The 25360-nt window shown below is 38.2% G+C and overlaps 1 protein-coding gene across 1 annotated transcript in view; it reads left to right on the top strand.

Annotated features, from left to right (window-relative positions):
- The first annotated feature begins 2662 nt into the window (after nucleotides 1-2662).
- The window catches only part of LOC125259490 (ribonuclease inhibitor-like), a 148662-nt gene continuing 125964 nt past the window's right edge, over nucleotides 2663-25360 (top strand). Inside the window, exons 1-4 of the mRNA XM_048177141.1 lie at nucleotides 2663-2820; nucleotides 3872-4045; nucleotides 8790-8963; nucleotides 9142-9303. Coding sequence (XP_048033098.1) covers nucleotides 2663-2820; nucleotides 3872-4045; nucleotides 8790-8963; nucleotides 9142-9303 — 668 coding nt within the window. The remainder of the gene's footprint in view (nucleotides 2821-3871; nucleotides 4046-8789; nucleotides 8964-9141; nucleotides 9304-25360) is intronic.

Genomic DNA, 25360 nt, shown 5'->3' with positions numbered 1-25360 from the left:
CATAAACATATGAGAATCCTATATTTCTCCAAATGTGCATGCTTTTAAACTAAAAGCCTATATTCAGACTCTTTGCATCACAGAAATACATTATATTTTAAAGTATAATATAAAACCATTATTTTATATTGTAATAAAATTTTTCTGTATGTTTCATATACCATGATGAGCTTGAGACATCACAGAAGTTTTTTTTCACAGCCTACCTGACTGAAATGCCTCATTAATATGCAAGTCTTTTCAGGTCATTACTATTCAATTCTTTTGTCTTCACAGGTGAGAATGAGCCATTATTCATGGAGATTCACGCCTCCTCGCATACCGTGTTTCTTGGCAAAAAGTGTCTTACAAAAACTAAATCAGTATATTGTTATAAATGAAAGAGTAGTCAGCATAATTTTTACATAATTTTGAAGCAAAAACTCTAGTCTACAACCTTCAATACCCAAAAGTCTTGTGAACACAGATTTAATATACTTTTATTGGCCTTATATCAGTGACTTAAGTTTTTTGTTTTTTCAGTAACCACGCATAAACGTTATTCCTTCAAAAACACAAACATGTACACACATGTTCCTCACATATTATGGTAGCCTAGTTTGTGCTGAATACAGTGTAATGACACTTGTGTCATTAATATGTTTATGAACAACTGAAAAAAGCACAAATGTCAGGGCATGTCAAAACTTCTCCAGGCCCCAAATCAGCCTCAGACTCCAGAGGGTTAAACAAAGACAAAACTGAAGTCATTGCGTTTGGAAACAAAGATGAAGTTCTCAAAGTGAACACATATCTTCATGCTAGGGGTCAAGCAACTAAAAATCAAGTCAGGAATCTTGGTGTGATTTTGGAGTCAGATATGAGTTTCAGTAGCCATGTAAAGACAATAACTAAATCAGCATATTATCATCTCAAAAATATTGCAAGAATTAGATGCTTTGTCTCCAGTCAAGACTTAGAGAAACTTGTTCATGCTTTCATCACCAGCAGGGTGGATTACTGTAATGGGCTCCTCACTGGTCTTCCCAAAAAGACCATAAGACAGCTGCAGCTCGTACAAAACGCTGCTGCCAGGATTCTGAGCAGAACCAGAAAACATGAACACATCACACCAGTCCTCAGGTCCTTGCACTGGCTTCCAGTTGCATTTAGAATTGATTTTAAAGTACTGTTACTTGTTTATAAATCACTCAATGGCCTAGGACCCCAATACATTACGGATATGCTCACAGAATATAAACCTAACAGATCACTCAGATCATCAGGATCATGTCACTTAGAAATACCCAGGGTTCACTCAAAGCAGGGAGAGTCTGCTTTTAGCTGTTACGCTAGTCGCAGCTGGAACCAGCTTCCAGAAGAGATCAGGTGTGCTCCAACAGTAGCCACATTCAAATCAAGACTCAAAACACATCTTTTTACCTATGCATTTGCAGATTGAGCACTGTGCTATATCCGAACTGATTGCACTTTATTTTATATGTATTATCTCTTTATTCTTTTAATAATTTTTCCTGTTTTTATTTCATTTTAATGTATTTTATCTTGTTATTTCTTTTATATATTTTTAATGCATTTTAAATACTGCTGTCTGTTTGAAAAAGTTGGGAGAATTAGGAAGAAAGCATTTGTGATTAGGTTAAAATTTGGTAAATTTGGACAAACCATGGGGAAATTTGAGCTGTGATGGATGGTTAAGATATCTCTGGATTACAGTCAGGACACTTTCCAAAGGGGAAATTTCCAAAGGGGAAATTTGAACTGTGTTGCATAGATAAGATATCTCCGGAAGGGGGATTAGGGCTGTGTGGCGCAGTTTGAGGTGTCTTGGCAAAAGAGGAGATTGAAACTTTGTTTATCAGTTTGAAGTGCCTTAACAGGTCGCTAGAGAGCGGTCCTGTCGTGTGAGGTTTAGATCCACTCTGACGGCAACAACAACACAATACTCCCTAAGACTTCCTAGCTCTTCCATCCAGATAGCAAAATTATCTGTTTTACTGTTATTCCTTATGTTTTATCTTTATTATTCTTCTTTATGTAAAGCACTTTGAATTACCATTGTGTATGAAATGTGCTATACAAATAAAATTGCCTTGCCTTGCCTTGCTGTGCTGCTGCTGCTGCTGCTGCTGTTGATTATTGCTGCTGCTGCAGAGAAAGTATGGACTTGCTACTGCTAATAAATGCACAGACATGCTGCTGTGAGCATGTAAGATATGCTGCTGTTGCTGTATAAATGGACATTCATAAGTCCCGTAGCAGATCTATGCAGGTGGAGCTGAGGGAGGTGGAGGGTTACAGAGGATCTCTGATAGCGTGTTTGGACCAGTCTATATAAATGTTGAGCAAGCAATCTCATTGGCTGCAGGATCAGTAGAGGCAAATCAGCTTGTGCCATGATGTGATTGCATGTAAAAGACAAATGTCTTAAAGCTATGAATATAATTAAAGTGTTGGTCAAAACTAAATGGGGAGCAGAGTAAACAATTGATATTGATCTGATACCGTTTGGACTGTTGGAGCATAATTTATGATTCTTCCAGGAAATAATATAAACTAAAACTAAAAGCAAACAAAAATAATCCAGCCTTCTCTCTTATTTTCTGCTCTCTCTCTCTCTCTCTCTCTCTCTGTCTGCTAATGTAGGTTAAGCTTCTGTTATATGACAGATGAAGGTTGTTCTGCTCTGACTTCAGCTATGAAATCAAACCCATCACACCTGAGAGAGCTGAACCTGAGCAGGAATAAACTAGGAGACTCTGCAGTGAAAAACCTCAGTGATCTACTGATGAACCCACAATTCAAGCTGGAGAAACTACAGTTAGTATCATTATACTGCAGGCAGTTGCAGTGTGATTAAAGTTCTTTCTGGGTTTTTCTCTATTGGTCACACAGTTTTTTTTTTATCTAAGAGGTAATTGTTTAATTTTAAGCATTTGACAATTTACTGATTGTGTTCATGCGGAAATCTACTTTTACAAAAGAATGAAGAAGGGTTACATCAAATAGTTGAAAAATGAAAGAGAATAAACAGTATCTTCCAGCATACAAAACTAATGGGCTGGGTTTCAAAACAGACTATTGGAAACTTAAAGCCTGCTTTAGTTCTTCAATAATAGGATCATCATAGATCTGAGTCATTTTCTTTTCTCTTTTTCTCTTCAGTCTGAGTGAATGCAGTATTGCAGAGAAACAGTGTCTCATCCTGACTAAAGCTCTGAAATCAAACCCATCACACCTGAGACAGCTGGACCTGAGCGGGAATAAAATAAAAAACACAGGAGTGAAGCACTTATGTGACGTACTGAAGGATTCACACTGTAAACTGGCGAGATTGAGGTCAGTAACATTCACATACAAGAAATAAAAAGTGTTTTGATATTGAACAAAACAGAATAAAGTGTTTATTTTTCTCATTTCTCCTAATGTAGGTTAAGCTACTGTGATATGACAGAAAATGGTTGTTCTGATGTGACTTCAGCTCTGAAATCAAACCCATCACACCTGAGAGAGCTGGATCTCAGTGTGAATATAATAGGAAACACAGGAGTGAAGCACCTATGTGATGTACTGAAGGATTCACACTGTAAACTGGAGAGATTGAGGTCAGTAACATTAACATACAAGAATCAAAATGCTTAAAATCACTTTAACAGTTTAAACTAAAACACTTTATACTCAATATCTCATAAAGAGCCTGAGTTCACATTATATTTGTGTAAAATTCTTCATCTTAATATTTTGTGATCTGGTGAAATGAAGATTATCTCAATTCATCTGTTTTATTTAATTATAAAGATGATGTGACTTTACAGAATAAAGAGTTCTTTTCTTTTCTCTTATTTCCTGCGTTCTCTCTCTGCTAATGTAGGTTAAGCTACTGTGATATGACAGATAAAGGTTGTTCTGCTCTGACTTCAGCTCTGAAATCAAACCCATCACACCTGAGAGAGCTGAACCTGAGCGGGAATAAACTAGGAGACTCTGGAGTGAAAAACCTCAGTGATTTACTGATGAACCCACAATTCAAGCTGGAGAAACTACAGTTAGTATCATTATAATGTACAGCAGTTACAGTGTGATTAAAGTTTAGTTGTGCGGTTCTTATTTGTGAATCACACTCATGGTCTTAGCGATCAAATGTGACCCAACCCCTGAAATGTAACTTCTTATTTTTTCAGTAAAATCATTGTAATACATTTTTGTTCAATCATATTTTTTTCTTTTGCATTTTGAGAGAGTTTAGTGGTACAGTTTTCCCATAGAAAATAATATAAAAATAAGACTTTTTTCATTAAAAAAGTTACGTTTTTTTTTTTTAAAGTTTTTTTCCCAAGTTTTAGATATTTTTTGTTAGAAATAGTGATTTGAAGTGTTTATTTTATTTTATTATTACAGTCAAACCTGAACATCGTGCTAGAACGAGAACTCAAGGAAGCATTTTGTTGCCAATTTTTTATTCAGAATTTTATATTAAAAAATGCATTTCGTTCAATCATAACGCATTATGTGTACAGTTTTCAGTGAAAAGTTTTGTTTTTTTTGTAAAATGTCAGTGAACTTTAACAAAAGGAAAGAACAGTAATCAAAAGGAAACAGAAATATTGAACAAGCTAAAATATCAGGAAGCATATAATAATAATCAAACAGTAAATTAAAAAAATAAAAATAATATAATAAAATGAGTTATAAATACTATTCTAACTATATTTATCTTATGTGGCCTACTACATAACTACATACTAACTACTATAACTAAACTAACTACATAACAACTAGCCTACAGTATGCATTGTTGCAGAGGTCACAGATCACTATGCAATGTCTCCTGCAAACTGGATTTTTCTGCATTTCTTTTTTTACTACTTATGCTCTTGGCACAGAGCTCCTGCAAAAAAAAAAAAAAAAAAGAAAAAGAAAAAAGAATGCTCTGATCGGTGCGAAGGAACAAGCCTGAGCTTCCAAGTGCACTAACAAACCCAAGAGGCAGCGCTCGCTTCTCATTGCTGTTTGTTGCAGATTTCCCGTTAATTTCCAGTGTGTCTGTTTTGCACCCTTGATGTTTTAGTGTCACTCTGTGACACCACATCACCTCTGTGAGCTTTTTTCTGCATTATTACTGAATTATTGAATTGATTTTATATATTCTCAAAACTTTGCTCTGTGTTACAGAGAGCAGTTCATAGGTGTGTGTGTGTGTGTGTGTGTGTTTGTGTGTGTGTGTGAATGAGTGTGTTTATTTCACAGCCTTGATGTTTTAGAGTGTCACCCCTTCACTGCTGTGAGCTTTTTCTGCATTATGACTGAATTATTGAATGGATTTCACATATTCTCAAAACTTTGCTCTGAGTTACAGACAAAGTGGTTCATAGGTGTGTGTGTGTGTGTATGCGTCCGTGTGTGAGTGGATATGTCTATATCACATTCTCGATGTTTTATAGTGTCATCCCTTCACTGCTGTGTACTTTTTTTCAGTATTGTGACCGATTTGTACAGTGTATCCGCAAAGTATTTACAGCACTTCACTTTTGCCACATTTTATGTTACAGCCTTATTCCAAAAGCGATTAAATTACATTTTTCCTCAAAATTCTACAAACAATACCCTATAATGGCAATGTGAAAGAAGTTTACCTGAGCCTGAGCTCAAAATTGAGCTCAGGTACATCCTGTTTCCACTGATCATCCTTGAGATGTTTCTACAACTTGAATGGACTGTGGTAAATTCTGTTGATTGGACATGATTTGGAAAGGCACACACTTGTCTATATAAGTTCCCACAGTTAACAGTGCATATCAGAGCACAAACCAAGACATGAAGTCCAAGGAATTGTCTGTAGACCTCCGAGACAGGATTGTATTGAGGCACAGATCTGGTGAATGGTACAGAAAAATTTCTGCAGCATTGACTGTCACAATGAGCACAGTGGCCTCCATCATCTGTAAATAGAAGAAGTTTGGAACCACAGAGACTCTTCCTAAGCGGGCCGCCCGGCCAAACTGAGCGATCGGGGGAGAAGGGCCTTAGTCATGGAGGTGATCAAGAACCTGATGGTCACTCTGACAGAGCTCCAGCGTTTCTCTGTGGAGAGAGGAGAACCTTCCAGAAGAAGAACCATCTCTGCAGCACTCCACCAATCAGACTAGAGTGGCCAGATGGAAGCCACTCCTCAGTAAAAGTCACATGACAGCCCACCTGGAGGAATCTCAGGCCATGAGAAACAAAATTCTCTGGTCTGATGAAACAAAGATTGAACTCTTTGGCCTGAATAGCAAGCGTCATGTCTGGAGGAAACCAGGCACTGCTGATCACCTGGTCAATACCATCCCTACAGTGAAGCATGGTGGTGGCAGCATCATGCTGTGGGGATGTTTTTCAGCGGCAGGAACTGAGAGACTTGTAAGGATCAAGGGAAAGATGAATGCAGCAATGTATAGAGACATCCTTGATGAAAACCTGCTCCAGAGCACTCTGGACCTCAGACTGGGGCAACGGTTCATCTTCCAATGGGACAACAACCCTAAGTGCACAGCCAAGATAACAAAGTAGTGGCTACGGGACAACTCTGTGAAGGTCCTTGAGTGACCCAGCCAGAGCCCAGACTTGAACCCGATTAAACATCTCTGGAGAGATCTGAAAATGGCTGTGCACCGACGCTCCCCATCCATCCTGATGGAGCTTGAGAGGTCCTGCAAAGAAGAATGGGAGAAACTGCCCAAAAATAGGTGTGCCAAGCTTGTAGAATCATACTCAAAGACTTAAGGTTGTAATTGGTGCCAAAGGTGCTTCAACAAAGTACTGAGCAAAGGCTGTAAATACTTATGTACATGTGGTGTGTTTTGTTTTTTCCCCTGTTTTTTTTTTTTTTTTTAATAAATTTGCAAAGATTGCAAAAAAACTTATTTCATGTTATCATTATGGGGTATTGTTTGTAGAATTTTGAGGGGAAAAAAATTAATTTAATCCCTTTTGGAATAAGGCTGTAACAACAAAATGTTAAAAAAAAATGAAGCGCTGTGAATACTTTCTGGATGCACTGTAGATTGTGCACACAAAAATTCTCTGTAGTTTCGTATTTTTGTCCATTTCCCATTCATTTCCTATGGTTGGTATTTTTTTACGACAACACAGCCTGTTCGAATCATGTCCTCAATTTTTATTTTGCCTGTTCACATTCCAAGTGTCACCAAGTTTCTTACCATTCCGATGAAGCTGTGATTTTTAAGAATTTAAAACAAAATTCTCTGGTCTGAAATGACCGAAGACTGCAAAAGGGTTTTAAGACACCTGAACTCAAGTCACATTGTTTATAGAACTGAATTTTCTGGGTTTTTCCCTATTGGTCACAGTTTTTTATCTAGTAGGTAATTGTTAAATTTTAAGCATTTGACACAATTTACTGATTGTGTACATACAGAAATTAGATTTTACAACAGAATAAAGAAGGGATGCATCAAATAGTTAAACATTAAAGAGAAGAAACAGTATCTTCCAGCACACAGAACTAGTGGACTGGGTTTTAGAACAGACTATTGGAAACTAAATGCTGCTGTAGCTCTTCAATAAGATGATCATCATAGATCTGAGTTATTTTCTTTTCTCTTTCTGTCTTCAGTCTGAGTGGATGCAGAATTACAGAGAAACATTGTCTCATCCTGACTAAAGCTCTGAAATCAAACCCATCACACTTGAGAGAGCTGAACCTGAGCGGGAATGAAACCGAAAACACAGGAGTGAAGCACCTATGTGACGTACTGAAGGATTCACACTGTAAACTGGAGAGACTGAGGTCAGTAACATTCACATACAAGAAAGAAAGTGTTTTGATACTGAACAAAATACAAGAGATTATTTTTCTCATTGCTCCTAATGTAGGTTAAGCTGCTGTTATATGACAGATGAAGGTTGTTCTGATGTGACTTCAGCTCTGAAATCAAACCCATCACACCTGAGAGAGCTAGATCTGAGCTGGAATAAACTAGGAGACTCTGGAGTGAAAAACCTCAGTGATCTACTGATGAACCCACAATTCAAGCTGGAGAAACTAGAGTTAGTATCATTATACTGTACAGCAGTTACAGTGTGATTAAAGTTCACTGTTTAGTTTAAGACAACTGGACTCAAGTCACATCATTTATAGCACTGCACTTTCTGTGTTTCTCCATCTGAAGAAAGATTCAGAAATACTATTAGTTAACGGCTTGTTATGTGAATCAGTAGAAAGAGCATTAAACTTTAAAGCATTTGAAACTTTGTGGATGTAAAATAGTTTTATATGCTAAAATCTGACAAATCTTATCTTTGAAACAATACAGAAGTGAGAACAGACTAAAAACAGCGTAACAAATGACAGTAGATTATTCTGACAGAGTTGCAGTTATACTGGACTAATGGTACTTTTCACTAAATCTTAATTTATTGAGCAAAATGTGTATTTAGAGGTTGTAAACTAGACTTTAAAATGACTTAAAATAAATTGATTCATGACCAAGATTTTCTTACATTAAACATCTGAAATCTCTCCATTTAAATGTATACTTTTCTATTGTTTCTATATTGATCCTATATATTAATCTGCAGTGATAAATTCACTTATTTGTGGAGTGAGGACGGATCCAGACTTGGATTGTAACTAGTGTCCTCAAATGCTCCTGTCTTGGTTTGTTCATATCATGAAGTTTCCATGATTTTGCTGCTGTATTAGTGACTGTATGGCATTTATTAATGATTCATTTAACTTACACATGAACTGAACATGGATTTGAGTCATTTTCTCTTTCTGTCTTCAGTCTGAGTGTTTGCAGTTTTACAGAGGAACAGTGTCTCATCCTGACTTCAGGTCTGAAATCAAACCCATCACACCTGAGAGAGCTGAACCTGAACGGGAATAAACTAGAAAACACAGGAGTGAAGCACCTATGTGATGTACTGAAGGATTCACACTGTAAACTGGAGAGATTGAGGTCAGTAACATTCACATACAAGAATCAAAATGCTGAAAATCACTTCATCAGTTTAAACTAAAACACTTGATACTCAATATCTCATGAAGAGCCCGAATTCACATTATATTTGAGTAAAATTCTTCACCTTAATGATTTGTTTGTAAGATAATCTCTCTTCACCTGTTTGTCTTTTTAGTCTACATGGCTGTGGCATTACAGATGTTTCTTCTTTAACTCAGTCTTTGACTGAATCAAAAGCACTGCAGTTTTTAAAAGATCTTGATCTGAGTGACAATAAGATAGGAGACTCAAAGCAGCGGCTCAGTGACATGCTACGAGACTCAAACTGTGTCCTGAGGTGAGGAAACATCACTGTGATATTAAAGATCTTCATTCACCTCTGATATGAACAAACCTTTCAGATATTCATGAAAGGAAATTATCATTAAGCTTTATTGCAATAAAGGGTTTGTATGAGAACAAAATAAGCTTTCTACAACAACACCTGCTTTATTAACTGTGTCAGTAGAAGTGAATAATTTTAGTTTGAAAATAGACTTGTTCAGATTGTAGGAAAACGCTGCACTCCTGCTGAAATCAGTGTGTTCAGCTTCAGCTCACAGCGTCCAGCCTCAGATGAGAAATGTCTCTGTCTCTAGTGTGTTTTTACTTTGACAAGAAACATGTCACACTGTAATGGTGCCCATTAACTGAGGCTGATTGAATTGCATATGATTGAATACATGAATGATGTTTTGTTTTGTTTTTCATTATTTTTATATTTATTTTTCATGTATTTTGTATGCATGTCATGTCATATTTACTTTGTATATTTGATATGGGAACAAAGTTTTATAATATGATGCGGAAGAAAAGTGTGACGCGGAACTAGCATGTTGATTGTTGTGTCGACTTGGGTATATATAGGGAGAACACCAAGTTAAAGAAGGCCGCGGTTCCGCTCATGCCTGGTGAATCTGGACTGGCGTTCACTTTTTCGTGGAACACTTCGTCAAGGGTCGGCCCTGTTTTGGACTTTGGACTGAGTAAACATTATTTCCATGAGTGAGCTGCGCTGTCAGAAGTACCGGTGTGGTAAGCAGCGGGAGTTTGTATGTTTGAACCGCTGTGTTCTGCTTATTCTTTCTATGAGTCCTAATGACAGCGAAACAAACGCATTGGACTGAGCACGTGTTATTATGCTGGTGTGGTAAGCGGCTGGAGTTTAAATGTCTGAACTGCTGTGTTCTGCTTATGTGTTCCACGAGTTCAAATGGCTGCACAAAATGCGTTTTAAGGTGGACTCAGTTGAAAGAAACTGGATTTTACAACAGAACTAATCTGTTTTTCAAATTTAAAAGCACTGTCAAAAATCACACCGAGATTCTTGGTAAATGGACGAACATATAAACCCAAATTACCAAGTGCATCTACACAAGCACTTAAATCCCCAGGACGACCAAATACAACAATCTCAGTCTTATTTTCATTAAGACAAAGAAAGTTCTGATCCAACCATACTTTTAAATCTCTCAGGCAATTAAATAATGACAAAAATGAAGCTTTGTCATTAGTTTTGACAGGCAAATAAATCTGAACATCATCTGCATAACAGTGGAAGGTGATATTGTGCTTTCTAAAAATATATCCCAAGGGCAGCATATACAAAGAAAACAACATAGGGCCCAATACTGAACCTTGAGGGACGCCACAAAAAAGAGGGGCAGCAGATGACGAAAATTCACCAAGGTGAACAGAAAAACTTCTGTCAGTCAAATATGATTGAAACCATTTAAGGGCTATGCCCTTAATGCCGACACACTGTTTAAGTCTAGATAAAAGAATAGAATGGTTGACCGTATCAAAGGCCGCAGTCAAATCCAAAAGGACTAAAACAGCAGAGTTACCAGAGTCCACAGTTAAAAGAAGATCATTAGAAACTCTTAAAAGAGCAGTTTCTGTACTGTGACGGGGCTTAAAACCAGACTGAAAATTTTCATTAATTCTAAATTCATCGATAAATGACTGAAGTTGATTAAAAACAACTCTCTCCAAGACTTTCGATAAAAAAGGGAGTTTAGATATAGGTCTAAAGTTAGACAAAATGGAAGGATCCAAGTTATTCTTTTTTAGTAGTGGTTGCACCACGGCATGTTTAAAAACAGCTGGTACACACCCTGAGCTGAGAGATATATTGACCAAAGATACAATGCTTGGCCCAACAGTGTCAAAGACATCTTTAGCCAAACGTGCAGGAATACTGTCAAGGGGGCAGTTTGTAAGACGTAGCTGTTTAACTATGTCAAAAAGATAAGAGAATGTAACCGGCTCAAACTGCTGAAAGACAGCTGGGCAAAAGGAAAAATCAGGAGAGTTACTGATAACCGTAAAGGGTGGAAAACTGAGACCAGCAATTTTGTCCACAAAATGCTTCAAAAAGTTTTCACATAATATTAAAGATGGCACAATACAATTTGAATCACGTGGGTTAACAAGAGAATTAAATACAAGCTACAAGGTCAGAAAAAAATTTAGTTTTAGCCGATTTAACTGCTCTCTGATATTTACATAATGCGTCCTGCATCATTTTTGAACAAGATTTTAAGTTTATCTCTTTTCCACTTTCTCTCAGCTACTCTGCAGGCACGTCTGAGAGAGCGGGTAATGTCATTTAACCAGGGTTCTGTCAGAACTTTAGGACGTTTTTTCCTCAACGGAGCAAGAGAGTCTAAAATCTCAGTACAAGTAGAGTTAAATAAGACCGTGAATTCCTCTACACTGAGATTACAGTCATCAAGATTGTACAACAATGAGTCTTTAAAAACACTAGAAAACTGTGATGCAGTTAAAGGGTTAATTGCTCGCACACTGGGTTGCGCAGAAGCACAGGTTGAAATCTCAGAATTGGGAACAACCAGAGTAAATAAAACAGGCAGGTGGTCTGAAATGCATGTGTCACATATTTCACTGATAGTAATACATAAACCATACGACAACACAAGGTCCAAAGTATGCCCTTTTTCATGGGTTGGACCAGTGACTGACTGTGTTAGATTAAATGAATCAATTAGACGGAGAAAATCTTTAACCAGAGGTTTGGATTCACAGCACACATGTATGTTAAAATCACCAATAATTAAAAAACGATCATATTTCAATGCAATCCCCGCCACAAATTCTGCAAAATCCTGGATAAAATTCTTATTATACTTTGGAGGTCAATATACCACCGCACATAACACAGTCGTGGAAAAACTGGTCTCAAAAAGCTGCAATTCAAAACTGTTGCAGGCGTCTACCGCTATCTCCCGACAGTGAAAAACTGATTTAAATACAGTAGCCAGGTTTCTGTCAAAAACATGAAATCCAGCTCACATGAAGTGAAAAAATCATTCAGCAAAAATGTCTTATTAGCTAGTGATCTAGCATTTATCAGAGCCAAACGAAGGGTGTAATCCTCTCTGGCCGATGGCACCGCACGGTTCAGCGGGCGAAAGTTCGAAGAATCCACACCACTTCTGCGGACCCGGACCCGAACTCGCATAGGAGGAGAAGACACAGGTGACAGGTCGGCCTCGGAAGTCACCGTCGGGAAGACAGGACGAAGCCACCTCCCTCTCATTTCCAGCGAACACCGAGCAGCAGGAACGTAAGATCCATCATGACGTGCCGTCACAGATGTGGACACCAGGTAAGCCTTGAATCTGACAAGGACACCTCCACGCTTCCCCCGTCGTCTCCAACGCTTCTTGCGAGGAATAACATATGGTGATCCGCGCAAAAACGCCGGTATATCTGCCAGGAAGGGTGGAAGGCCCGTAGTCTGGTGGTTTCCCGACACATATCTTCCAGACATGGTATCTTTATTAGTTCTAAAATTATAAAGTGTTTGGCGATCATAGACGAGCAAGGCAGAGATATCTCGACAACATATACAAATAAACAAAGCAATAGCAAATAACAAACTGAGAAGACAACGCGGAGACAGAGACAGACGGCATGCCATAGACACCGGCGCCATCTTGAAACTGACGTGATTCAAGGGAGTCTGTTGATGTTACAGGTTTTATTGAACAGTGTGAGAGTTTTTTGTCTCTTCGGCCAATGAGCGATCAAGAGTTATTAGGTACGTTGAATACTGTGTTGAAAGGACCAGCCCGAAGTTGGTGGTTGGCAACGTGTGCTAAGATTAACACATGGGAAGATTTTAAGAAAAGTTTTTTAGAAGCGTTTCTGCCTATGGACTATGAAGCTGAGATTGAGGACAATTGCGAACAACGGTACAGGCCCCAACACAGTGTTTGAGGGATTTTGCATATGATTACCGAGCACTGTGTTTAAAGTGGCGACCAAATATGTCAGAAGAAGAAATGGTCAGGCATATTCTTAATGCTTGTAACCCCAGATTGGCCAGTGGGTTAACACTCTGAGGTCTGACGGTATCGCCGGCGATACCACCGTGGTTTTTTTCTTATCAGTGTGAAAGAGACTCAAAATACTCTGTCAATGTTGCACATACAATTAAGAGTTATACATTATTTTAATCTGTGGAATATCTTCTTTCATTTGTGTACACTCAGAGTAACAACAAAATGTTGTGCTTTTTGTAAAATAAAGAAAACTAACATGATGCGTGATCTCTCGTCTCCCTCTGAACGAACTCCAATCTGATAGTTCTTAGAAAATGAACTGTAACTTAGTGAATACTAATGACAAAAAAATTACACTTATGTCTAAAAAAACGTTAAGATGTCAGGTTTTAAATCATATAAGTCAAATCGAAAACAAACCTTCTGTGTTTATGTAATCTGTATGAAAAGAGAGCCATGTCAGAAGTCTGTGATTCAGCTCATTATCCGCTAATGCGGCCACGCCCACGGAGCCAGCGCTATTCAGACACAAATTCAGTCAATACATGCATTCATCATCTCAATCGTGTATTTATTGTCTTGAAAAGTGTTTTGAATAGCCATATTTAGCGATCTCTGGCCTCTGTTAGTTCCTTGATTGTCACATGATATGCCTCTTCTTTTACTGAGGCATTTGTGGACAAAAGTGGCAGAGCGCCCTCCGGCTGCAAGTATGAATTAGCTAAAAACACAGCATCCAGCGCTCATAATGATGACAATAAATATAGAATAATAAATATTACTCCTCTGTATAGAAAATTGATATAAACATATGAGAATCCATCAATATTTCTCCAAATGTGTATGCTTTTATGCATATTAAGAAATTGTGGTTAATATAAGATTTTAAGAGTCAAAATGTGAAGCTTGAGTCTTAGATAGTTTGTCAACTGCACATCAACATTTAGGCTCTATAATATAACAAATATAGTAGCCTATATGAAATGCCCTAGAGGTAGGAATGTTCAGACGCTTTGCATCACAGAAATACATTATATTTTAAAGTATATTAAAATAGAAAACCATTATTTGGTTAGAGACTTGAGACTTCTTTTAAAAACATTATAATGGCAATGTGTTCAATCTTTTGACTGGTAGTGTAATTTAACATAGGCCTATACAAAATTTTCTTCATATCATGTGCAATAATACGTGCATGCACGAGATCACAAAAATCATGTTTTTTTTTTGTCCTGAGTGGACTTTAATCCTGTTATCAGCATGATCACAGAGGGTTTTTTTCACAGCCTACCTGACTGAAAGGCCTCATTAATATGCAAGTCATTTCAGGTCATTATTATTCAATTCTTTTGTCTTCTCAGGTGAGAATCACCCATTATACATGAGGATTCACGCCTCCATGCATACTGTGTTTCTTGACCAAAAGTGTCTTAGAAAATTAAAATCTCTCCATTGTTTTATATGAAGGAGTAGGAAGGATAATTTTTACTTCATTCTGAAGCAAAAACTCTAGTCTACAACCTCCAATACCCAGAATCCTTGTGAACACAGTTTTAATATATATTTTTTGGCCTTATTTCAGTGACTTAAGTTTTTTGTTTTTTTCAATAACCACGCATAAACGTTATTCCTTCAAAAACACAAACATGTACATACATGTTCCTCACATATTATTGTAGCCTAGTTTGTGCTGAATACAGTGTAATGACACTTTTTCCATTAATATGTTTATGAACAACTGAAAAAAGCACAAATGTCAGGGCATGTCAAAACTTCTCCAGGGCCCCAAAAATCCTCAGACCCCTGAGGGTTAAGAGGTTTGATACCTGTTGAGCAGTTGGTCAAAATAGGCTCCTTGATTGAGAAAGATTGGAGCAATACCAAAGGGTACTGGTCCAGAGTGCAGTCTACTGGTGTGGATCCTTCTTTGAGGAAGATGGGGAAAAAGGGACATGATAGGGGAAGGGATGCTGATGTGGCCATTGTTTCAGCAATTCCCGACCTTTTGGTTGTGCCCATTGGAATTAGAGGGTTCAAGGGAGATGCTGTGTTCGATACAGGATGTACATATTCATTGATGCGCAAAGGTTTGTGGGAAAGAATTAAGAAGGAGAATGAGTTTTTAAGTATCTCAAGTGAATTTTTATTATGCAGTCCAGGAGTCGATATCTCAGCAAGCTTCATGCCCACTTTTGAATGTACAGCCTAAAATTGTGAGACCATTGCTGGTCGTCAGTGTGGACTGAGCAAAGAGGGAAAACTGATATTACATCACATAAGATTCTAACTACTGATGAGGTACCAGTGTGACAAAGAGCTTATAGGGTATCCCCGCAGAAACAGATAATTGTAATGGAGCATATTCAAAAGATGCTGCAAGAGGGTGTTATTGAGGCATCATCATCAGCATGGGCTTCCCCTGCTGTTTTGGTACCAAAGAAGGATGGGACTTTTCGATGGATGAGGGCAGTAAGAAAAAGACAGCTGTGATAACACCTCAGGGACTATTCCAATTTAAGGTTATGCCATTTGGGCTGCGAAACGCTGGTGCCACCTTCCAGCGGCTTATGGAAAATATCCTTGGTGAGTTGAAAGAGACAGTATGCTTTGTGTATATCGATGATGTGATTGTTTTTCACAGACACCAGAGCAGCATTTACAAGATCTGGAGGCTGTTTTTCAGAAGCTTCATGTAGCTAACCTTACGTTAAATGTCAAAAAGTGTCATTTTTTCATGTCCCAGATAGTGTTTTTGGGGCATGTGGTTTCAGGTAATGGGGTGGAGGTTGATCCAGAGAAAGTGAAGGCAATTTTGGATTACCCTTGCCCCAGTAATTTGAAGAGTTGACATCGCTTTATTGGCATGGTGGGGTGGTATCATAAGTTTATTCCCCACTTTGCAGATACCACTGCTCCCTTGAATAATTTGAAAAAGAAGGGGCAACTTTGGGATTGGACACCGGCATGTCAGGTAGCTTTTTAAAAATTAAAGCAAGCATTGTTGCAACCACCAGTATTGGCTTTTCCAAAGCTCTGACCATTCGTTTCAAGTATGTACTGATGCCAGCAATGTTGGTTTGGGGGCTGTCCTGATGCAAAATTTGGATGGTGAGGAAAAGGTTATTGCTTTCATCTCCAGGGCTTTAACAGGAGCAGAGATAAAGTATTCAACAGCAGAAAAAGAATGCTTAGCGGTGGTCTGGGCAGTAGAGAAATGGTAAGGGTAATACCTTTGATGTATTGATGTGCTTTAACTTGGGCTTTCAATTGTCCAAAAGCTACTTCACGACTGAAGAGGTGGATCTTGAGGTTGCAAGCATTCTCATTTCGGGTACATTATCGAAAAGGTTGCTGTAATGTCGTACCCGACGCTTTGTCCAGGTCACCAGAGCCACCAGAAGGTGATGTGTTTGTTGCTATGGCAAAAACGTCCTGGGCAGATTTACCTGTAACTATGCATGACATTGAAAAGGCTCAAAGAGCTGATGCTATGTGTGAAGATTTAAGGCAGCCAGATGTAGATCCCACTCCAGGGTGCATTGGCCATAAAGAACAACAAGGAGTTTTGTACCGGGTAGTGCCATCTAAACATGGTGGGTTTAATTATCAACTGGTGGTTCCCGTAGAGTTGAAACCACAGTTTCTTACCTACTTCCATGACAGTCCATTTGGCGGCCACCTAGGTAGAATGAAAACCCTTTTGAAGATTTTAGAAGTGGCATGGTGGCCGTCAGTTAGGAAGGACGTATGGGATCATGTTTGTACTTGCATTACCTGTCAGAAGTATAAAGGTGATAACCAAAAACCAGCAGGGAGGATGCAAACAGCAGAGGTTCTGGCCCCTGGAGAAATGCTTGGTGTTGATTTTATGGGGCCGTTCCCTGTGAGTAAGTTACGTAATACCATGTTAATGGTTGTTGTAGATTACCATTCAAAGTGGGTTGAACTTTTCCCTTTGAGGGATGCTAAGACGGCAAAAGTTGTTCAGATCTTGAAAAATGAAATCTTTACCCGTTGGGGTGTTCCAGCCTTTTTGGTTTCAGATCGTGAAAGTACGAACATGATCCCATACGTCCTTCCTAACTGTGGACCCCAGTTCACTAGCCAAGTTATGAGCAAGCTGTGTGAATCCTGGGGAGTGGTACAGAAATTAGCCACAGCTTACCACCCTCAAACTAATTTAACTGAAAGGGTAAACAAAGTTTTGAAAACAATGATAGCTTCATATGTCGGTGAGCATCATCAGGATTGGGATCGATGGTTACCTGAGTTTCGTTTAGCTATAAACACAGCTGTACATGAAACCACTGGGGTAACGCCTGCACTGCTAGCATTGGGACGAAATCTAAATGGCCCTTTGGAACGTATGATTAATAAAACACCCATACCTGATACGTTGGCATATAACACTTTGCAAAAGCAACAGGAAATACAGGAAGAAGTGCGCAGACATGTTGGTGTAGCCAAATCCAGACAAGCTAGGCTGATTCTTGCATATGATTGAATACATGAATGATGTTTTGTTTTGTTTTTCATTATTTTTATTTTTATTTTTCATGTATTTTGTATGAATGTCATGTCATATTTACTCTGTATATTTGATATGGGAACAAAGTTTTATAATATGATGCGGAAGAAAAGTGTGACGCGGAACTATCATGATGTTTGTGTGAAGGGGTCTGAAAGATGAGAAACTGGGTCAATACATGCACTTTAAGCAAATTATGAAGTATGCTGTGTTTTTTTATTTATATTGAGTTTCATAGTTGTTGTTTTTTGTTTTTTTTTCCTTGTCTTTTTTTTTTTTTTTTTTTTGCTCAACAAATGTTTTCATGCAGACGCAATCAGATTCCAGCCTATGCCCTTGAAGCGTGCTGTGAAATCCCTTATAATATTTGATGAGATATAAGTGGGTTCTTACAACACTACTTTACACTGTAAGGTTCCTCCTTACAGAGTAAATAAAGATCAATTGCCAGTGACCATCAGGTGATCAACAGAAGAGTCTCGCTACTGTGTCTATAAGGAGAAATAAACACGTATTAATAACACAAATATTGTTTGATAAATATGTCTGCAAGATAATGTGAAGTCTGTAATTAATCTGATTACAGGAATTTAATGTAACTTCTTTTACTCAAAAAACAGTAATTGAAATATATTAAGTAATTTGTACTTTGTTCCACTGAACACTGATTGTTTTCTCTTCTGTTTCTCCTTATAGAGTAGATAGAGTTCAAAAATACCACAGGGATCCATTATATTATTATCCAGTTTAAATCTGTGAAATGATCATGAGAGGATCAGTGACCATCAGATGATCCACAGAAGAGTCTCTACTGGGTCTATGAGGAGAAATAAATGTGTGATTAATGTGTAAATGTGTTTCATACAGGTGGAAGAGACTCAGATTTACAGTTAAATGAAGCAGCATGTGTGTTAGCATGAGTATCAGAAACATGTGATATTGAATGATTAATGTTACTTTAATATTCAGTCAGATGATGGTTTTGTGTTACAAGCTCAGATGAGTCTGTCAGCAGAAATCTTCAGTATCAGGCCTACAAATATGAGAATATATTAATATAATATAATATAAATATACAGTTAAGAGCAACTATTTTTGAAAAGTTCACTTTATTGAAGCTCCATAAGCAGATGCAGAGATTGTCCTGCTGAACCCTCATGTGCTGTCGTGGGTCAATTTGACCCATTTTGAGATTTGAGTTGTCAGAAAAGAAGCTTTTTTCCACTTATTTCAATTCTGAAAAATATTTAATCAGCCACATATGGAAAAATTAACTATCATTTCTTTTTTCAATCGTACAATCTATCTGAAATACTATCTAACCCACGGAAGAGGATTAGGGCCAAGTAATAAAAAATAAATAAATAAAATAAACCCATCTCGAGATTAGTCATTATAATGCGAGATTAAACTCGAAGTTGAAATACAATGTTGAGAATAAACTAATTAAATTGAGAATAAAATATTTAGAAAAAATGGGACTTTCTAAAACGTTTAACATGAACGTGGCTTAATGTATTAAGACAATGATATTAACAGACCAAACTCAGTAAACACCATACTAATAAAGCATAATATCTATGTACAGATGAGCCCAGAATATGACCAACACATTTAATTACACGTTAAAGGGCACCTATTATGCCCCTTTTTACAAGATGTAATATTGGTCTTGGGTGTCCCCAGAATGTATTTGTGAAGTTTCAGCACAAAATACCCCACAGTTAATTTATTATAACCATTTGAAAATGTCATTTTTGGGGCCTGTTTTAAAAAGAGCTGTTTTGGTGTGTACCACCTTAAATATAAATGAGCTGCATATCCCCGCCCTGCCTGTGGATGAGGGCGTAACTTGCATAACAGTCGGTAGAAGCAGAATGGCTGAGAGTGAGAGACCCGCTGTTTTGTATGGCATTCAGCCGTACATGTTTGAACCGGAATCAGACCCAGATGATGAAGAGACTCCGGCAGAAGAAACACAATTGAGAATGGAGCAGGACGTCTCTGAATGGTTATTTGATACATTTATGTACTTATAGAGTTTTAATCGCGTCCCCTTTGCAATTATGGATGTGCAACACACACACACACACACACACACTGTGATAACGTTCGCGCAATTTTTTGAAACTACAAACACAAATACTGTGATAACGTTTGCTAAGTACAAACGAAATTATATTTATGCGAGGGAACGGTTGCGTCATGTTGACATTACTTGTCGTACAGGTGCTTATGTGGCAAATGTGAGAAGATGGCTACAGAACCAGAAAATATATGCTGCAGGGAGATAGAACGGGTATTAATTTATTTACATTTGTAATTGTTGCAAAAAATAATATGTGACATAAAACTGTCTGACGCTATTTGTTGTATCAAAGGTTACAAGACGGATGAAACAACTTCAAGTCACTCCATCATGTATGGTAGACCATCCCGGAATGGATGAAAACATACAGAAAACATACACAGTTTTTAATACAATATCTTTAAAAAAAAATATATATATATATACGTGTGGATACACACTATACAAACAAGGTTTAAATTATATACACAGACATTCTACGACGACGACAACAACTTTAGACGCATTTGTTATTGAATTGGCTGACATCGACTGAAATGACTATTTGCTCAAAAAACATTAAATACACTTACTTCTTCTGGAGGTGACGTTGGATCGCGAACAGTAGGCAACGATCCACACTTGAGGATTAACTTTGAAGCAAGACCTGCTTTGAATTGACCCTCGTTCTCAAAACAGTCTGTCAAAAAATGATTCGCGCAAACATAAACGTATTTTGGAATTTTGAGTGGCGCGTTTCCTTCGTAAATAAAATCCATCCACTGCGTTTTCAGTGGCTCTGATGTCGGAAGTAAGTGAAAACTACTATGTTCATTATTACATCCCACAACAGAACACTTATGTTTCTTAGGAAACATTACCGGCTGTCGTTGAAACAATAGAGGATGGTTGACAGATCACCGAGGGCGGGGTCTATGCCAAAACCAGATTGTCAATCAAACCACGTGGGTGGGGCTTAGCGCAATTCTACGTCACAATGAGAGCAATCTTAGAACAGGGCGTTCTGAGACAGTGCTTATGAATTAGTGAGATTGTAAAAAAAAACACTGGGTGGATTTTTCTCATTCTAGGGTGGTTTTGCTCACACACTGCCAACACACATTTATGGTCAAACACCATGTAAAAGTGAATTTTGCATAATAGGTGCCCTTTAAGTGTTTTCCTCCCATAGAAAACTGTTATAAAGAAAACGTCTGCCCACTTCTCCAGGTGGAGCGATTCTTCTCAAAAACTGTTTCTTCAATGATTTCCAAATCTTTTTTTCCTCCATCTAATCATTTATCATATGATATGGAGATCTAACATACCTTATATTTTAAATATTCCCATTTATCTCTATAAGTATATAACTCTAACATTTTCACTTAAATTATTAATTGTAGATATAATTTCTTGACAAAAGAAAGTATCAGCAGAGATCTGAAGTATCAGCAGAGATCGAGTCAACTGGATCATCCATTCTGAAGGCCTCATCGACACAACAGCCAGTAGCACAGTTCCTCAACAGACCGTCCATACCGGCGTGATGAATATGATCCTCAACTGGATGGAACTGAAATAAATACTTTGATTGTTGCGATCATATCAGACTTATGATAGCAACCTGATTGTAACAAAGCACTGTTTGCCAGAGGAGAACTGGCCCCCCGACTAAGCCTGGTTTCACCCAAGGTTTTTTTTTTTCTCCATTTTAACACCTATTTGCCACCTGATGTCACCTGTTGGAGTTTGGGTTCCTTGCCGCTGTCGCCTTTGGCTTGCTTAGTTGGTATTGAATACTATTTGATATTCAATAGTATTCTTGACATTTATTCAACAGTGCTTCTGATCTGCCTGCATTGACACTATTATTTAAGAGCTGCTGTGCAGCCAAATTATGTACCAGTTATCAATGTAAAGCTGCTTTGACACAATTTGCATTGTAAAAAGCGCTATATAAATAAAGGTGACTTGACTTGACTTGACAAAAGGGTAGAGAGTAGATTTTTATTCATTTCATTTATATGTTGAACACTTTCAAACTAAAGTACAACATTAGGGCAATAAACATTAGTTGAACAGAATTAACATCACTTTAGTCCTGAGACTCGACTAGGAAGATGTAAGATCATATCAGAAGACAAAATTAAATAAACAAGCATATAATAATTATGGTGAGTGGATGTGTCACGATTCCTGTCACTTCCCGGACTCTAATTCCCATAATTCTCCCTGCCAGTCACCTGCACACACTCCACACTAATAACTAATCACCACACCCAGCTGCAGTACATTAACCGGACTATAAAAGAGTCTCATTCACCACACATCATTGCGAAGTCTTGTTTCACCTTGTGTACAACCCTGAGCGTTATTATCCTGTATTGCCTGCCTGCCTGCCTGCCTGCCTGCCTGCCTCTGATCCTGTCTGCCTCTCGTCTATGATTCTCTGCCGCCTACCTTTTGGACTGTTTATTGTTACCTGGACTGTGAGTGATATCTGCCTGCCTCGACTTCTGCCTGTACTGTGACCACGATTCTGTCTGTCCCTTGTTGTTCCTGTCTGTCCCTGTTTTGACCTGGCCTGTACGACTACACTCGTATCTAATAAAAGCTGCATTTGGATTCGAACCTGTTTCCCGCTTCGTTACAGAATGAGAGGAGTTTTCCTGTTTGACAGATTAAACCGTGAAAATATCTTGAACTTGTGTTAAACACGTTATTTCAGGATTTAACCAGAAACCCACTGACTTTGGGACGATGCAGAGGTGTAAAGTATTTAAGTAAATGTAATTAGTTACTGTACTTAAGTATCTTTTTTTCTACTTTGTAGTTGTATTGAGTATCAAAGATATTAGCAACTTTTACTCTCTACTTGACTACATTTGAGCAAGTAAATGTACTTTTTACTCCACTACATTTGTGATGAGTAATGCAATTACAGATTACATTTTTCATGACAGCTCACTTTTTCTGCAGCAGCGATATCGCCATCTAAGGGTATTGAAGGTACTATATCTTGTGCATTTTGCCTTTATTCACCAAAACTTGTCAACAATGATACTTTACGTGAATGTGAGTGCATTAGCAGGTAGTTTCTGATCGCAGGTGTTTGATTTATTAGATGAGGAAATGACTGCACTGGTGATGAGGGTCAAACGAGCACATACAGTAGACTTTGACTATACAATTTTACTTAACATCCGCTTTACTTATTTATCCGCTATATTGACAAGACCGTTTTGAAGGATCTTGGTTTACTTGTGACCTTTCTGTGCACTTGAGCTCAGCTGAGACTTGAGAGTTTGTAGACATTTAAAAGGTTGTTGTGTCGACCTTGATTTATTGTAACATTGAGGTGTCCAGTTTTATTTTTATTTTATTTCTCATCTTACAAATCAATTGTTTCTTATTTTCACTGTTATGTCTCTCAGGACTAGTGTATCTCTGAGCCTACATTCAGCATGAGTAAAATACTTAAGTACTGTTAAAATCAAATACTTTAAGACTTTTACTCAAGTCGTATTGGAATTGGTTACTTGTAACTTGTAGTGGAGTCATTTTCGATGTAAGAAATCAGTACTTTTAATCAAGTATGGTTTTCAGGTACTATTTACACCTTTGTGCCGATGGAAGTAGAAGTGCTGAAATGTGAACTCAGTTGTGGGTTTGAGGACTCATTCCTGTATGGCAGCGTATCTCCATCAGTCCATGGAGTTGTCTGCCCACGCTGAAGCTCTGCTGTCTGGCTGTCATGTACTCCAGAAGGTCTGGAGCTCCAGGCGTCAGAGCTCTGTTGATCAACACAACACAGGAGGTAGAGAGCAGATTTCCTCTCTGTAAGGCCAGCAGGTCTTGAAGGTAAAGCTCAGGGTCATGATCCATTAGAACCAGATCCAGATCATCATTCCCAGTGTGAGAGGGTGAAGAAGAGATGAGTAGAAGATTAGAGGAATATTATCTGTTCAAGAGCTTGATGAAATAAAGCATTAACAGACTCCAGTGCCTGACCTTTCTGAGGACCAATGTTGGAGGAGGCGTGTGTGGTGGAGTAGAGGTCAAAGGTCAGCAGAACACTCTGAGTTTGTCCGTGGTTGCAGTTGGAGAAGACAGAGGCGTGAGTTTGTAACGTCTACCAGAGGGTTTGAAGTCTGCCCAGATGAAAATGAGAAAACAGGAGGCGAGAAGAAAAACCCGGGGCAAATGCACTGGTAGTCCCACGAGTCTTTATAGATGGTTCGTACAGTATAGCACACTCTTCACATACATGCAAAAGAGCGAGGGTAAACAGGAAAAAGAAAAGCACTCTGATAAACGCTACGAATCAAAGTGGAAAAGTAACATTATTAAACTGTAACATCAGTCAGCAGTAGAGCAGTCATCTCTCTCGTCACACAAGCATTCTCTATCAACTCTGTGCGTGCGCGCTCACATAAGAACAGCGTGCACACTACAACGTACGCCATAGAAGAAGTTATCTTAAAGGCACATCAACATTAATGTCTTGAACAGTATTCAACATAATTTAGGTGGCCGTTACAAGTTGAGCTGACACAGACCTTCCTGTGCGAAAGCTTCAGTATGCCAGAATACACCTGACGGCACAGGGCCGACAGCGCTGAGCGGAAAAGAGCCGTCATCACGGCCACAACCGGGAGCAGAGGCACGGAGAACACCAGCAGAGACATCACTGACCATCAGTGACCTGACAGGAGCAGAGGAGCGGTCAGGACAAGATTAAGTTAAAGGATAGTTCACCCAAAATACTCTATCTATCGATCTAAATTTTTCTTTCTGGAACCTCTCCAAGGTTTGGCTTGTTCAGAGGGGTTCGCCTCAACTCCTCACCTCTTTTTGTTGAATAGTTATTTACAAGGGATTAATATAGCTGGTAAAATATTCTCATAAGTCAATTAGCTGATGACACAACACTTTCTAAAAGATGATTTGCAGATCTCTATCACTTTTGATTGTATCAAAGTTTCCTCTAAATCTTCTGGTCTAACTTTGAATTTTGATAAATGTGAACTGCTTCCCATAAAGTCTTGTTCTGCCTCATCCCTGTACAATAATCCTGTTAAGTCTTAAGTTTTTTGGGTGTAATTATTTGCAAAGACAACAATGCGAGAGATCAAACTTTAATCCTGTAATCGCCAAGAAAGAGTTTAATTCCTGGCTCTAAAGAGACTTATCTCTCCTCACCTGTTGCACTTTTTAAAAACTCAATTGAATCTTTACACTCATTTATCTCTTTGACACAACCCTGTGAAACGGCAATAGAGAATGTTTTCTTTTGTCCAGTCTTTCTCTCAGGAAAATGAAGATTAGACACTCTTTCAGAAAGATAGAATTACTGTCCCTGATGTGATATCTCATGTGATATAACATCTGTTGTGAGTTGTTTACATGTGTATTTACTTGTGTATATCCTTAATAAAAAATCCTCTCC

This window comes from Megalobrama amblycephala, linkage group LG23 (genome assembly GCF_018812025.1).
Source record: "Megalobrama amblycephala isolate DHTTF-2021 linkage group LG23, ASM1881202v1, whole genome shotgun sequence".
NCBI lineage: Eukaryota > Metazoa > Chordata > Actinopteri > Cypriniformes > Xenocyprididae > Megalobrama > Megalobrama amblycephala.
Note: the sequence above shows the minus strand (reverse complement) of the source record. Positions and strands in the feature narration are given on the sequence as shown.